This window comes from Crotalus tigris, unplaced genomic scaffold (assembly GCF_016545835.1).
Source record: "Crotalus tigris isolate CLP2741 ecotype Arizona unplaced genomic scaffold, ASM1654583v1 scf7180000017550.10884619, whole genome shotgun sequence".
Classification (NCBI taxonomy): Eukaryota; Metazoa; Chordata; class Lepidosauria; order Squamata; family Viperidae; genus Crotalus; species Crotalus tigris.
The window spans coordinates 4,766,296-4,781,974 of NW_024096468.1; the positions used below are offsets into that span (position 1 = coordinate 4,766,296).

Genomic DNA, 15,679 nt, shown 5'->3' on the forward strand with positions numbered 1-15,679 from the left:
TGTTGACTATACTTTAAAACCTAATCTGAATTCAAACCCAGTATGATGCCAGTTGAGGTTCCTATTTTGATACAACATTTTGACTGTAATTATTTGTTTGCTATATGTGGTCAAAATCAGAAGTGGTTTGCCAAAAATCAGAAGCATAGGCAGATGTATGCTATTCACATTGGATTTGTTAGCTTTCTTCATTCCTTCCGGCAATTTCTGATGTAGTGCAAACAACATGCTATCCTGGAACTCATCTGCAGTGATGATTAGCTGTAGCTGCTATGGGCTGTAGTTACAGTGTACATGCTGATGCTAAAGAAAGAATATTGTGCATTTATTCGCATTGCTTTGTGAGTATTGCAGACACTTAGCAAAAAGCCATACTACATTATCAGTTGAATGCATTGTCAGTATGCATAGAACTGTGTAATGCTATAACTGGGATTCAATAAATGTTGCGATTACTTTATGGACTGAGAGCCTTAATCAGCTTTCAAAGGAATCTTACAAGTGAGTTTTTTTTCAGGCTGTCTAAATAAAAGCAGATTCCTCAGATTATTAATGATCTCCATAGACCATGGCTAGTACATGGCAAAGCATTTGGTGTTGTCTGAAATGAAGCAAGCTTGCCCTTTTCTACTGCAAATTTAAGAAATTTAAGGATGGATGGATGGATGGATGGATGGATGGATGGATGGATGGATGGATGGATGATAAAAGAACCACAGCTTTCATTTTGCATAGATGTTATTTGAGCCAGGAGATTAGAATGAAATAATACTGACTTATGGTTATTTGCATGCCATAATGTCTCATCCATTATAAACCTAGAAATGGTAATGAACTTACAATAAATTGCACTTGAGTAGAATTTCTCCTAACCCTCAAGGAAAATAAATTAAAGCAAACAGTATGTAGTTTGTTGAATTAAATCCATAAACAGGATGGAACGTTAATCCCCAGACAAAAAGATAAAGGAATTGAATCTACGGTACCACACCTTCTTGTACTAGTCTGAATGGTCATTATAATATTCTTGATTGAAGATGATGGGTTAAAATGTTTTCTTTTTCTTATAAGGTCAGGCTGCCATGTTTGTAGATTGTATTTATATGGCAGTTTTATATATTTCTGTGTTCTTTCTTTCCTTTCTCTCTTCATGTTTCCCTTCCTTGTATTTGATGCTACACTTCTGAAGTTCTTCCAACCTCAGGTATTGTATCTGCTGGCAGTGTAAAAAGGCATGGAGCGTGTGACTCAGGCTTGGCTTTTGTAATCGCCACGCATGCACTGTGTTAACCTTTTCAATGGTATGAGGGGTGAAATCAGAAAAGCATTGTCAAGATGACTTAGCCAGTAGCTCCTCTTTCTGGGACCACTGAAAGGGTTGACCATTACATTTCAGTTGCTGCTGAGCATGTATGCATGATAGGCTTTGGCTGATGCATTTTACTGATCTATTTGATTTTTGTTGCTGTTGCTGCTTAACATAGTAATGCAGAGAAGTCACATCTGGTTCAGCATTATGGGAAGAATGGAAGGAAAATGGATGGATGACTGGTAAATGAAAAGTCCTGAGTCCTCAGTGTGCTCTCAGTCTTCAGAGCACTATAAAGGAGGGATATATCACATAAGGCCTCTAGGTCACTTTGAGCCAATTTTCAGAAAACAAGGAGTTTTCTATGCGAGAGTTGATCCACAGCTTGGAGGAACACTTCAAAAAGTGGGTAGGGCCAAGGCAAAAATAACATTTAATTTAATTTAAACTGATGTTTAATTAAAATACAACATAGTTTAAATGATTTGTGACTGCTGCCCATTTGTTTAATAGCTTTCCCTTTTGTTACATAAAAATTGCTTTAACATGCCAAGGACTTTGTGGAGCTGCATGGAGTTCAGCAAATGTACTTGTACACCTGTATTCTAGACAAACTTGGGAACACTTTTCTAAAAAGAAAAGACAGCTTCCGGGCATATTTCAAAGTTTTCTTCATTGTGGCTCTTGCAAGCAGTATTGTGAAAGTTTCTCTTTCATAAACAGGGGTTCTTCTGATTATAAAATATAGTGAAAATGCTGTGATTTTCTAAGTTCTTGTTTCTGGAACAGCATCAATTTTCCAAGGTCATCAGGGAGAAATTGATGCTTTTCTTAATAGGGCACTCATATGCTTGATTTCCTTTCAGGGAATGAGAGATTTTTATCTGTCCTTATTTTAAACTAGGAACTCCATAGAGTTCACAGAGTAATATTAAAGTTAGGGTTAGGGTTAATAATTCCTTAAATTTAAAGTTAAGAGAGGAAAACATGTAAGAGTGTCTGCAAAATGCATTGCCCACACAAAATATTTACTGATATACTCTTCCTCAGCTTCCTTTTCATATGTTTTGAACTCTGCTTCTGTCATTCCAATTGGCTGAGGACTCTCTTCTGGGTCAGCTACAGTACAAAATATTGGAAAAAATGAAAATTGGTTTTGAAGTTCTTGTTTTTTCTTCCATTCAGTTGAAAGTCCAATTCTTGAGGGTTGCTTAGACAAGTCCCTGCAGTTTTCTTGGCAAGGTTTTTCAGAAGTGGGTTGCCTTTGCCTTTTTCCTAGGGCTGAGATACTCATTGATCTCTGGGTATCGAGGCCGATGCCTTAAATACTATACCAGATTGGTTTTCACGTTAAGTATAACTTGGGCAAAAACAAAAGTGTAAAAGTTAATTTCCTTTTGAACTTTAAAATATGCTTCATTCAAACAGAAAATAATTAACTATATTTTTCTATAGTTTCAGTTGTATTTGCAGAAATTGTCCAGCTTCTTATATAAGCTTTTTTGCCTATTTTCTTTTTGTTGGAACAATTGGTTTAATTGCTATTAGTTTGCCTATCTAACTTAGTTAAATTTAGAGTCTCCTCTCCTCTTCCTTGATTTTTTCCCCCTCTCTCAAACACAGGGGTAACAGACTGATCTGTCTTGGGCATAAAATATTGAAAAATGTATTGTTTCCATTGAAAGCTTATCACGAGTCCGCTTTTATTGGTTGGACTTAGCAAGATTGGCCCTAAATCTATTAAAAATAACCAGCTCACATTCATATTATTTTATTGTATGCTGATAAGCAGCACAACATTCAATCATTTTCTTTACTTTGGTATTTATTTAAACATTTTTTTAATTTTTCCTATTCATTTCATCCAATTTACTCTTGTGGACCTGATGAAATTCAGAACATCTATAAAATCCTGGGAAGGTAGTATAGCCACAAAATTGCTGACATGCCTCCTTACTCTTACATTATATATAAATTCAGGCAGCATTTTGCCATCTAAGATACCTTTTTCCAACCTGATATCCAAATGTGCTGGGCTTTAATCTCCCAAATTCTATGCCAGCACGGCCAACTTGGATCTGGAAGGAAATTCTATTTCTGTAGTCTAATACTTCATACAAAACAACATGTTATGGAAATCTATCCTTAGTTCAGGTTTGCAACTGGAAAAGAGTTAGTTTGCATCTGCTGAGTCAGTCATAGAGTTTTGGAATTTATTTCAAAATTTATTTATTTCATGGAATTTATTATTTCACTTTTGAGTCTATGTTATCCGGCAGGTGTTTTTCTTCGGAGAAGGTTATGTTTAATAGCAGTGCTTCTAATTCATATCATTTATGCTGGATAACTATCTTATGCTAAACACTATCTCTTGAATTCAACCCTTCGCTGTTTCTGACTAATTTACTGTTTCCCTTAGTTAGGTTTGCTTTATCCCAGCCAGAGTTTTATTTATGCAACCAAGTTACTTTGGCTCTTTTTGGGTAGCTTGTTTTGTCCCCAAGGAGAATTCCCAGGAGTCAAGCTCCTGTCAGTATTTTTCTCATGCATATCCCAAACCCTTTTTCCAAGCTTGCTACTAACTGTCTTAAACTCTCTTAAAGTATGCTTTAAGGGACATTTCCCAAGACTCAGTAAAACTCAAGGTCAACTTGTAGCTATGAACCAAAAACTATACTTTGATATTTGCCTGGAACCAAAGTTAAGAACAAACAAATCCACTTAATTACTTGCATTGAAAATAACTATGCAAATTTACAACCAGATTTACACCCATGAATAATAACTTTATGCATTGTAACTATTGAATTCAATGGACTGTAATCTCAGTGCCCTGAAGCTTGCTCAGCATCTCCTTCATATTTCTTCAGATCACACGAAATCCCACTTCTGGCAACTTGAGCTCCCTTGGATTGCATTGCTAATTCCTCCAAATCCAGTCAGCTCCATGGCATTACCAGTCCCAGTCTGCCTCGTTCCTAATTGGGTTATCCTTGCTTTCTTAGTTTCAGTACTCTCTCTAGCTGACCTATTGGATAATTCCCTTTACAGGCTAAGCTTGTCTACCAATTCACATCAGAAGAACACATAGCAGTGAAATGCAGCTTAGTGCATTGTACCTTTAGCTTTTCCTCACAAGTAATCTCACTGTCATTTTTTTTTCTAATTAGAAAACTTATTAACTACACTGCTGTTTTTCTTACCTCCAGGTCTTCACAACTCTGCACTTTTCTCATCTCTTCTTATTCTAAGTTTTGGGTTTTCTTCTCACTTCTTTGAGTAGCCTCCTTCAAAAAATGCTCCCTGATGTCCCTCTCTTTTATCTCATCATCCTCTCCCCTTTTCTTCCTATTTACCGTCACACTCCTCTTGGTCCTAATTTCAAACTCTGGGCACCCAGATTTCTAGTATTTAAGTTATTTTTTTGCTTTCTGTCGTGAGCACCATTTTACACCAGCTTTATTCATTTCTCCAGTTTCTTTGCAACCCCTTGGGTAACATTAAAAATGTTGAACTTTAAAAAAAATCATGTTTACTTATCCTTTATTTCCCGACTCTTCAGTTTCTTCATGATTTTTATTGCTTTTATGAAATACTTTATTCCCTTCTCCCGCCTCATGGTAGAAAGAGAGCCATTATTTCTTTATTCTTTTTGTCAGAAGAAAAGGAGTAAGCTGAATTATGTATTTTTTTAAAAGAATACTTTGCAAGCAAATTAGTTTAAATGTGCTTATTTTTGCATTCAAGGGAGACCTTACACGCTGCAGAAAATAACACTTTGATTTAGATTGTATAAAAGAGTAGAGAATAGGAGGGTCAGATCTAATAATGTTAAGTAAAAACTGCAAAGTATTAAGAATTCCAGGTTTGACAGTTCTGGGACATAGAATTGATAGAACAAGATAAATGTTCTTTTAAAATGCTGTTTTTAAAAATGCTGTAAAATATATCCTTCAGGCCAACATATTTTACATAGAATAAGGCTGTATATTTAGATGTATTAAAATTACAGTGATATATGAACCACTTTGTAAATATTGGTGTGATCTAAAGCAGTGCTTTTCAGTTCAATCTCTTCTAGATATGCTGCATTACAACTCAGAATTGCCAATCATTTCATATCTAGGATACCAGACTGGAAAGACTAGTCAAAATAAACACGTTTGCCTATTTTCAGCATTTGTGGCTTGGAGAGAAAAATGTATATCTGAAACACTATATTCAGATTTTTTTTCTTTTGTTTTGTTTTTATGGGTATATATATGGCAGCTCCCAGTTTAGGCCTCAATAAGCTTTTCTCCCCTGACAAGAATTGATTTCCTTTTTGGGTGATCTACTGTATTGAAACAAACAGTAGGTATGGTCACAGCTAAAAAGTGATCGCTTGAGTTTTGAAATGGGGCTGAGGACTGCATGAAGCCCAGTACCCTAGGCTGTATGCTTTTTTTTCTACAGGGTTAGTGCATGAGCAGACAACATATACTTTTGTCACTAATAAAGAATGCTTATTCCATAATGTGCAATGTGTGAAACTGAGAATTAAAGCTTATAGCAACAAGTACAGGTTTATTGTTTTGCACATATACCGTTCTTAGAAAGGAAGAAATTGCCTGTTAGATATATAGATCTCAATTGTTAATGCTCTGATGCACAGTAGAGTCACTCCATAATACTTGTCATTCCTGCCTCTTTCACCCAAAAAAGAAAAGGAAGGTGGAAATGTTTGTGAGATAGTGCTGCAAGGTGTTATTCTATACTGAGGAAAAGTCAACTTCTAGCAATCTTTAAAGAATACATTCTTCTCCAAAATGTAGTATCCGCTGAATCTGTGAAGTAGAATTGCAAAGTACATACATTATATTGCTGCATAAATTCCAGTCTGCATTATATCAGCCTTTTTAAAAGACTGATATAATTCACATTGAAACAGAGAGAGTTATTCACTCCATACGCAGAAATGGGAGCTAAATCAAATGTATTAAGAGTAGAAATTGACAGAGAAAAAAATTAAGACGCTAGTTCTTTACCAGGACTATATTTCAGTCCTCACATTTATGATTCATTCAGTTTGGCACTATTATCTCTCTTGCTGAATTATTTCATGTATATATCTTTTTGTAGTCATTTGATTTAGAGCAAATTAGTGGTCTATTTCCTTTTCAATTTCCTCTCATTGCTAAATGGGGAAAAAAACGGTTATGGAAATAGGTTTAGCTCCCCATCAGAGTTCATAAAATATTAAATGAGCCATTCAAAAGTATGTTCTGTATACATGCTCTGGGAAAGTCATTATTGTGATCTAACAGTCCATTAGAATTTTCTTTGAATAATTAAATAATTGTATGAGTGTGTGAGGTTCCATGTTCATTTAGCTCATGGCATTGCTGGACATTTAGAAGTATATGATTATATTTTAGAAGATGAAGAGTTGAATGAGCTTTTATGTTTTTCTAGCTATTATATTGATTAAACAAAAGAATCTGTATAAACAAATGAAAAATATATATTAACTGTTTTTCTGAACTTAACTATTGAGGTTTTCTGAAGCTCAGTCAAAGCAAAAGCAAACCAAATTATTTCTTATTTCATTATAAACACAACCTGGTTTAAAATTTATTATATTATTTGTTTATTATATTATTTTTGTATCCTCCAAAATGTCATAAGGACATTTCCAATGTAATTGTTAGAATAATTTGAACACTTTGAAATATCTTGTTACAGGGAATCTTTTAAAAACAGAGTGTAACTAATATAGAAACTATAAAAAAATAATTTAAAAAAAGAATTGGCAATCTCCCCAGGGCTAAACAAATTCTGTAAATTAATAAAGATTATAGGTAGATGATGATCTTATATTATGTTTTATAACTATCTCATTACAGTATCTGTTATCTCATTTTCACATTCATAAATTTTCTCCTTTAGCATCTCAGAAATAACATGCCTCCTTCTTCCAATTATCAAGGCCAGTTTTGTGGTATTTTTGCTTCTACACCACTGAATTTTTCCTACCCTAAAGTCCTATTGAGCTTCCTTAATTTTCCCTTCTACTTATCTACCTTCTTGCACCCCACTCAAAAGTCATGGTCAAATGCAAACACCTAAAAATTATGTTGTAGAGATACTGTATTTTTCTCTTGCACTTATAACAAATGAACAAGACTGATCCATCTATTGTTCTTATTATTCTTTCTACTTATCACTATCTTCCCTGTTCTTTATATATTCATGAAATAGGCCCATTGTGCTATGTTTCTTTAAGATAAGTTGAACACCAATATTCTGTGCTCTTTGCAGCTAGAGAAAGCAAATGGCACTTGCAAATAGAGGTTCGAATAACAGGACTTAAATGGAAACTTTTACTCTGGGGAAAAGTCAAGAGTCCCTTGGTTTCATTTACTCTTAGCTAATGAACTAGAAACAGCACATCTGTTATGTGTGGCAGCCTGTTTGAGCTGAACTCTTATACCACAGCCATTAAACACACTCCTGTAGTGTGTCTGAAAGCAATAAATCCAGCTCTTTTGGGGATGCAAGTTGCATGTGGAGCTTGTCTCTAGTGTTAAAACTATTTGGTTCTCAACTATAAATCTGAACTTCTTCCTACTATTGGACTTTGATGAAAGGTACATTGTCTAAAATTATAGAGAGAACAGAACAGGGGAACAAAAGACTACCAGCGTTGATGTAGCCCATGGGGTCTCACAACTCTTCTCTCCCTTTCTTTAAAACTTTGCCGCCACATGTGATTTTTAAAGGTTTATTATGACCCATGGAGGCTTATGAGTCATATGATTTTGCTTTTAAAACCATCCACTGTAGGTCAGCACTACTCAAATGTTACTGAGTGTCCATTACTCTTTGCAGTATGTCTGTCTCTCATATTAGATTGTTTTCTGTATCTAATCAGAGAATCCCTTTATCCGTAAGCCTGGAGTGCATGCTCATTAAGGGGATAAATTTCAAATAAGAAAATATGGCCCTCCTTCTTTCTTTTGTGTTTAACAGCTGAGTTCCTTCTGTCATGTATTTATTCAGATGCAAACAATGGAATATTTTTAAATCAGTTTTAGCTCTAGAGGAAAAATTAAGTCTAAACTCACAGGATTATGAGCCCCTTCTCTTATTTTCATGCTCCTCCATCTGGACCTTTAGCTTATTTCTTTTCTCCACAGTAGGGGATTTGCTACTTCTGCTGATCTAATCTTTTATCACAAGGCCTAAAATTCTCCATTCTGCCAAATCTGCAATGTGGTTTATATAATTTTCTTTAAGTAACATAAAAGTTGTCACGTTTTGCAAAATTATTTGGTGATGTTGTCCATGAAGCTTCATCAACATTCTAAATGTGTCCAACAGATATTGAAAGTTGGCAATCCCTATATCAGTGCTTTGGAAACAAATTGTTTCCGATTTAATTTAAGTTAAACTTTAAGTTAAATCATAATCATTAATACCAATTTATTATTTGAAGAAATAATTCCATGATAGCATTCTTATTTTGTTGAGTAATCTATTCTATGTTGTGAGGGCAGTCTTTGCTAAGAGTTCATATATGGTGATCTTACTAATTTATGTATTTCATCTTTATGTGTGTCAGTCTCATAATGTGTCCTCTAGCTGACTAAGATGTACAGGTTGATATTAACCTTTCTCAGTTCCCATAATACTGTTTTACAGCAACATGTTTTAAGTTAATTATAGTGATTAAAGTTCAAGATTCAGGAAGATAGGAATATCTTATGGAATACACCAAATAAAAGTTGGACTTGTTTGTCCCAAGAAGTTAAATTACTTCTGAGCTTTGGTTTTAGAGTTCTTACTCATATGGATGGAGAGAACCATATTATTTTCTAATGAGAATTGTAGGTGGCTCTTTCAGTACGAAAAGCAAAATACATCTAAAAATATAAGTTATTGCCTTGTGAAATTTTGGCAGAAACCAATTAGCTTTAAAGCAGTCCAGTTCCTTGCACATACACATCTGTCAAACAGGAATCTGAAATGCTTCTACTTGTTTTTCACTCAGGCTGTATACAGAGTGTGGTCTAGGGTTCTTCAGATTGCAATCTTAGGACACGCAATGCAATTTCCCCGGATTTTTCTCATGTTGTTTGAGGTTCTTACATTTTCTATCCATCTGCTTCCTTTAGCCTAGCTTTATTTAACTGGAACTGTTAGAAATAGATGAGAATTCTTTTGTTCAATTATTGTGTAAAAGTTTTATATATTAAACCTGATTTATATACATTATTTTATTTATATTTATCTCTATATATTTTCATTAATGGTTCTGTGACTTTGTTCATCTACATTATAAATAGCTTTCCTGTAATAAATGAAACAAAAATGAATTAAACAAATGTAGGAAAAGGATTACTGTTCATTGAAATGATGATGATGATGATGATGATGATGGGAAGGATCTTGGAGGTCATCAAATCCAACCCCCCGCTCAGGCAGGTAACAACTGGAGCACCACTTGAACACCATTGGCATTGACAAATTCACCATTAGTCAATTGCAAAAGGTGGCCTTACTAGGAACTGCTTTCATCTTGTGACGATATCGGTAATACCATCAACCATCCACATCTGCCTATCCCAGGTCCTTGGTCCTTGTCTCAATAGGTAGACAAAATGCCAAATCCAGTCTGAACATCTGGCTGACTGTGCAATGATCCATAATAATGTTGGAAAGGACCTTGGAGGTCATCAAGTCCAACCCCCCACTCAGGCAGGTAACCCTGTACCATTTCAGACAAATGGCTGTCCAGTCTCTTCTTAAAAACTTCCAGTGTTGGAGCATTCACCACTTTTAGAGGCAGGTTGTTCCACTGGTTAATTGTTCTAACTGTCAGGAAGTTTCTCCTTAGTTCTAGGTTGCTTCTCTCCTTGATTAGTTTCCATCCGTTGCTTCTTGTCCTGCCTTCAGGTGCTTTGGAAAATAGCTTGACTCCCTCTTCTTTGTGGCAGCCCCTGAGATATTGGAACACTGCTATCATGTCCCCCCTCGTCCTTCTCTTCATTAAACTAGACATACCCAATTCCAGCAGCCGTTCCTTATATGTTTTAGCCTCCAGTCCCCTAATCATCTTTGTTGCTCTTCTCTGTACTCTTTCTAGAGTCTCAACATCTTTTTTATATCGTGGTGACCAAAACTGGATGCAGTATTCCAAGTGTGGTCTTACCAAGGCATTGTAAAGTGGTATTAATACTTCACGTGATCTTGATTCTATCCCTCTGTTAATGCAGCCTAGCACTGTGTTGGCTTTTTTGGCAGCTGTAGCACACTGCTGGATCATATTTAAATGATTGTCCACTAGGACTCCAAGATCCCTTTCATAATTACTACTATTGAGCAAGATATCCCCTATACTATACCTGTACATTTGGTTTTTCTTGCCTAAATGTAGAACCTTACTTTTTTTTCACTATTGAATTTCATTTTGTTAGATAGCGCCCAATGTTCAAGTCTGTCCGGATCCTCCTGTATCTTAAGCCTGTCTTCTGGAGTGTTGGCTATTCCTGCCAGCTTGGTGTTGTCTGCAAATTTGATGAGTTCCCCATCTATCCCCTCGTCCAAATTGTTGATGAAGATGTTGAAGAGCACTGGGCCCAGAACAGTGTGTAGTGGCACCCCACTACACACTTCCCTCCATGCAGATGCGGTTCCATTGAGGACCACATATTGAGTATGGCCAGTCAGCCAGCTTTGAATCCATCTGGTGGTGATGTTGTCTAACCCACATTTTTCTATCTTATCAAGTAGTAGGTTGTGATCTACTTTGTCAAATTCCTTACTGAAGTCCAAGTAAATTATATCCACAGTATTCCTCTGGTCCATTAATTTTGTCACTTGGTCAAAGAATGCAATAAGATTTGTCTGGCATGATCTGTTTTTGACAAACCCATGCTGGCTTTTAGTAATGACTTTGTTTGCTCTAGGTCAGTGGTTCTCAACCTTTTTAATGCCGCAACCCCCAACCAGTTGTAAGTCGGGGACTACTCAACCGGTCGTAAGTCGAGGACTACTCAACTGGTGCAGCACCGTTTGCAGAATGGGACTTTTGGCGGGCTCAGCAGGGCAGAGACAGCATGGACAATTCCTATTGGCTTTTGAAAGCCAATAGAATTAGACTCTATTCAAGAGAGTCTATTCTATTGGCTTTCAAAAGCCAATAGAATAAAAGGGAGTAGCACAGCTAAGGAAAAGGGGAAAAAAATGGCAGACAGCCTTGTTTGGCGACCCCCGTGAAATGGTCGTTCGACCCCAAATGGGGTCCTGACCCACAGGTTGAGAATCACTGCTCTAGGTGTTCGTTGATTCGTTGTTTAATTATTTTTTCCAGAATCTTCCCAGGTATTGAAGAACTAGTTGAAGAACTAACATTTCATTGAAAAGGTTAATTGTTACCATGTGACAATGAAAGACTCAAAGCAATCCATGAGTAATGGAAACTGTGAAGAGCCTTCCCAAAATTCTTAAGACCTCCCGTCTTGGGCATCAAATAAATGCACATTTTGGTGGCCATTTTTTATGCCCAGTAATGCACAAAACTACAAGACAACTGATAGTTGCATTTGCACCCTTGAAATTTTGTGCAACATATATTTTATCGGAGAAACAAAACTCAGCCGTTCCCGTTCTAATATGTTTTCCAGATGTGTTGAATTACTGCTCCCATTTGAAGTCATATATTGCCTAGAGATTATTGGAGAAGTAATCCAATATATATCAGCTTGAGACACTGAGAAAATTTTCATCCTGTTGTAATTTTAAATTAAGATCCACTGCAGTTTTTACTACTTTTCACTTATAATGAAATGTTCATTTTCTTATGGCTTTTCATCTAACTTCACTTTTGTGAATCTGTTCTTGCTCACTTCAAAGGGGATGAGCTACTTTTTGGTTTTTCAGTGGTAGGGAACTATTTGCGGTCCAACTGGCTTTTAGGATTATGTCAAATGCCTTTCATTAAGTCACCCAAAGCCTCATTTGTCATAATAACTCAAAAGATTGTGTACTTTTTCAATTTAATTCTGCAACCATTTTTTTTCTTTCTGTATGTGTCTCTTACTCTCTCCTTGCTCACCCCACCCATTCTCTTTGTGAGAATGACTTTTGTGGAATCTGAAAAGGTCAAAAGCTAGCTGACATAAGATACGGGGGGAGCTAAATATAAACACATATGCTTTATTATAGCTTGTGAAGACAACATACAGTAACTAATTACACAGAACATCCTCTTAAAATTTAAGATTATATTATCTTCAGGTCACATTTGGGATAGAACCTGTACTGAACTCTGAAGAAATGGAATAGCTTCTGTTACATAAAAGTTCTTCAGCTGACAATTAAAATTATACAAAAGATTGAAAATGAGAGGTTTTCTCTCTTTATTAAATTGAATGTGGGAATTAGATTTATGAAATAATTTCTGTAATACCAACAATCTGGAAGGAAACTAGCTCAAGGCTATATAGCAGTCTGTAAAAGTTTAAAAGATGCACAGATACTGATTTCAGTTGAACCCTTCCAATAGTTTGCATGTTTGCATTTACTCCCTTTCATATAGTAAAAATTACTGCCTTCATATTTTTGGGGGTAGATCTTTGAATTCAAAATGGAAGGGGGAAAGTCTATTGGATTTAGTTCAAGGACAGAGTCTGCTGGCATGCCTTTTTGTCACCAGGATTTCTTCAACATTGAGTAGAGTTTTAAGTCAGCAAATAAACCTTTTAACTGAGATTTTTCAGAGTTGCTTTGTTTTTATTTTCAAGTTTAAAATTTTAATTTTGCCATTCTATGATTTTGGGGTAAGATAACAAAATCCCATGATATCGCATTACTGTAGATCACCAGGAGGATTATTTAAATATGTCAGCTTTCCTCACTCCAGTATCCTCCAGATGTGTGAAAGACATCAGGTAGGAAAACAATTTTAAGTATTAAATTGTCATTTAAACAAAAAAAAGATCAGGAAGATTGGGAGGAAGAAGCCCAATTGTTTTCAAATAATCATAGGTATACATGAGCATTCTATTCAGAAGTCTGTGTTAACACTAATGATGTTCCCTAGTTTGGTAATGAAATGTCTGCAAGAGAACATCCAAGCTCAGAGAGCAGAAAGACCCCATAATTCAACCTACAGCTACAAATATTCTCTTCTTTCAGTATTCAAAAAGCAGTAGAGCCAAATTATCAAGAGTAGTCACACCCAAGGGTACATGTTTTCATATTGAATTTTTAGCATCTTATTTAGCTCAGGCTAGTTTATTTTCACCAGTAGCTGACTAAAAAGGATTTATTTACAATCTTATTAGCCAAAAGCATAGTTTTGCTCCTCATTCATACCCTTTGGGATTGAGCTTCTCGTCTGAGTAGACTGGGAGCAAAACTCCAACATTAAATGCTATTCTTTGTTCATGTTGCCATAGTCTTAAATATGCATAAGGAAAGAGGGCTAATAGAATGGTGTGCAATTCTTATATTGACATTTTAATTATATCTAAGGCAAGCTGTGCCTTTCCTTGTGTTTATAATAGTAAAAAGTATAATCTTTTTCATAATATTATATACAAGAACAGAATAATTCAGTTTAATTATTTTTAAGCAAAAGACATGGAAATTTCACATGAACTAAATAATTTAGATGTATGAAATAATTTGCAGTGTATTAAAAAATCTCTATTATGTGTTTCTTGTTACTCTAATACTTAGGGAAAAGATTCACAACCCTTTTGTACCTTTCCAAACCCTCTGCTGGGAGTAAGCTTATCAACTATAAAATTCTATAATTCTTTCTTGGGTTAATTTAATTTTGCTGTGCTTGGTCCATAATAGATTGGATCAAACTCTGTTTTCTTAAGAGTTTCTAAATCTAATAGCCTATTTAATTGAGACTTGGCTGCTTGGGTCCAATTTCTACCACTTTAACAGACTAAGATTTATCCTACCAATGGGCCATTTAGCACAAAATGCTTCCTGCAAAATAAATGGCAACATCCAAAGGTTTTGAAAAAGATGTAACATTTCTAGATGTAGCAGAATTGTGACAGTTTTTCATTTCTTCACAACTTCTTAGTCCTTGAGATAAACTAATGTTCCTCATTTTTATAAGAATAAAGCATAGCTACAAATTGAAACCCAATTCTACTAAAACTTCATAAACACATCTGTAAAAGTCTACTCAGATGAGATTTTCACCTGTCCCTCTTATATGTCCTACCCTTCTTTGACTGCAACAATATACATTAGCCTCCCAAAATATATTGGGGATGAGTAGAAAAGCAAATTCTTAATTGCTGCCTCTATTAACAGTATTGCAAAACTTGGATATGTTGTTTTGGGGAACTCTTTATATTGGATTCTCATTTTTATGAGCTATTCTTTCTTTGTTCCATCAATAGAGAAGAATGAATTTCCCATGGCATATTTTAAGAGAATTACATTTGATTGGATTTTTTTTGCCTTATTACCCATAATAAATCTTGGCCAAGTAATAGACTATGTTGAATCTTGTCAAAACTCCTTGGCACTGATAGACAGTTATCTTTCTTCTTTCCTTTGTGATCTGCCTCTTTGACAACCTCATTCTTACCAACTCCAGACAGGAGATAAATGAACTCATGCATTTAATTTTCTATATCCGTGGTTCTCAACCTTTTTAATGCCGCGACCCCCAACCGGTTGTAAGTCGACGACTATTCAACTGGTCGTAAGTCAAGGACTACTCAACTGGTGCAGCACCGTTTGCAGAATAGGACTTTTGGCGGGCTCAGCAGGGCAGAGACAGCCTGGACAATTCCTATTGGCTTTTGAAAGCCAATAGAATGAGACTCTATTCAAGAGAGTCTATTCTATTGGCTTTCAAAAGCCAATAGAATACAAGGGAGTAGCACAGCTAAGGAAAAGGGGGGGGGAATGGCGGACTGCGTTGTTTGGCGACCCCCGTGAAATGGTCGTTCGACCCCAAATGGGGTCCCGACCCACAGGTTGAGAACCACTGTTCTATATCATAGTGTCCACTTGCAGAATATGCTTTTCAGACATTTCTACAGCAGAATTTAAAACAATAATCTTATTCAGAAACTCTGAGGTGGCTATGTATTCAGCTTTGAGCAGTTGGCAACAATATCTAAGTAATCTCTTTGTCCCAAACCTGAAGTAAGCAGATTATAAAGAATAAGATTCTCAGTGTCCAGAACAAGTTAAAGATGGATTTATTTATGTAATTCTTTCTTTGATTAGCAATCAGATGATTGTTCTTTAATGATACCCCTTAATTACAGAGCTATCTAAATTTCAGAGGGAAATAGAAAAAAGGAAAATAAGTGTCTTGTAAGAAAGGAAAATAAGGATCTA

The 15,679-nt window shown here is 35.6% G+C and overlaps 1 protein-coding gene across 17 annotated transcripts in view; it reads left to right on the forward strand.

The window, feature by feature from the left end:
* Nucleotides 1-15,679, forward strand: part of NFASC (neurofascin) — a 163,995-nt gene that overhangs the window by 121,336 nt on the left and 26,980 nt on the right. For 13 of the 17 annotated variants that reach the window (XM_039341080.1, XM_039341163.1, XM_039341051.1 and 10 more), the window contains one exon: nucleotides 1,190-1,204. The exons of the other annotated variants lie outside the window; for them this stretch is intronic. In XM_039341080.1, the coding sequence (XP_039197014.1) occupies nucleotides 1,190-1,204 (15 nt within the window). The remainder of the gene's footprint in view (nucleotides 1-1,189; nucleotides 1,205-15,679) is intronic. 17 annotated transcript variants of the gene reach the window in all.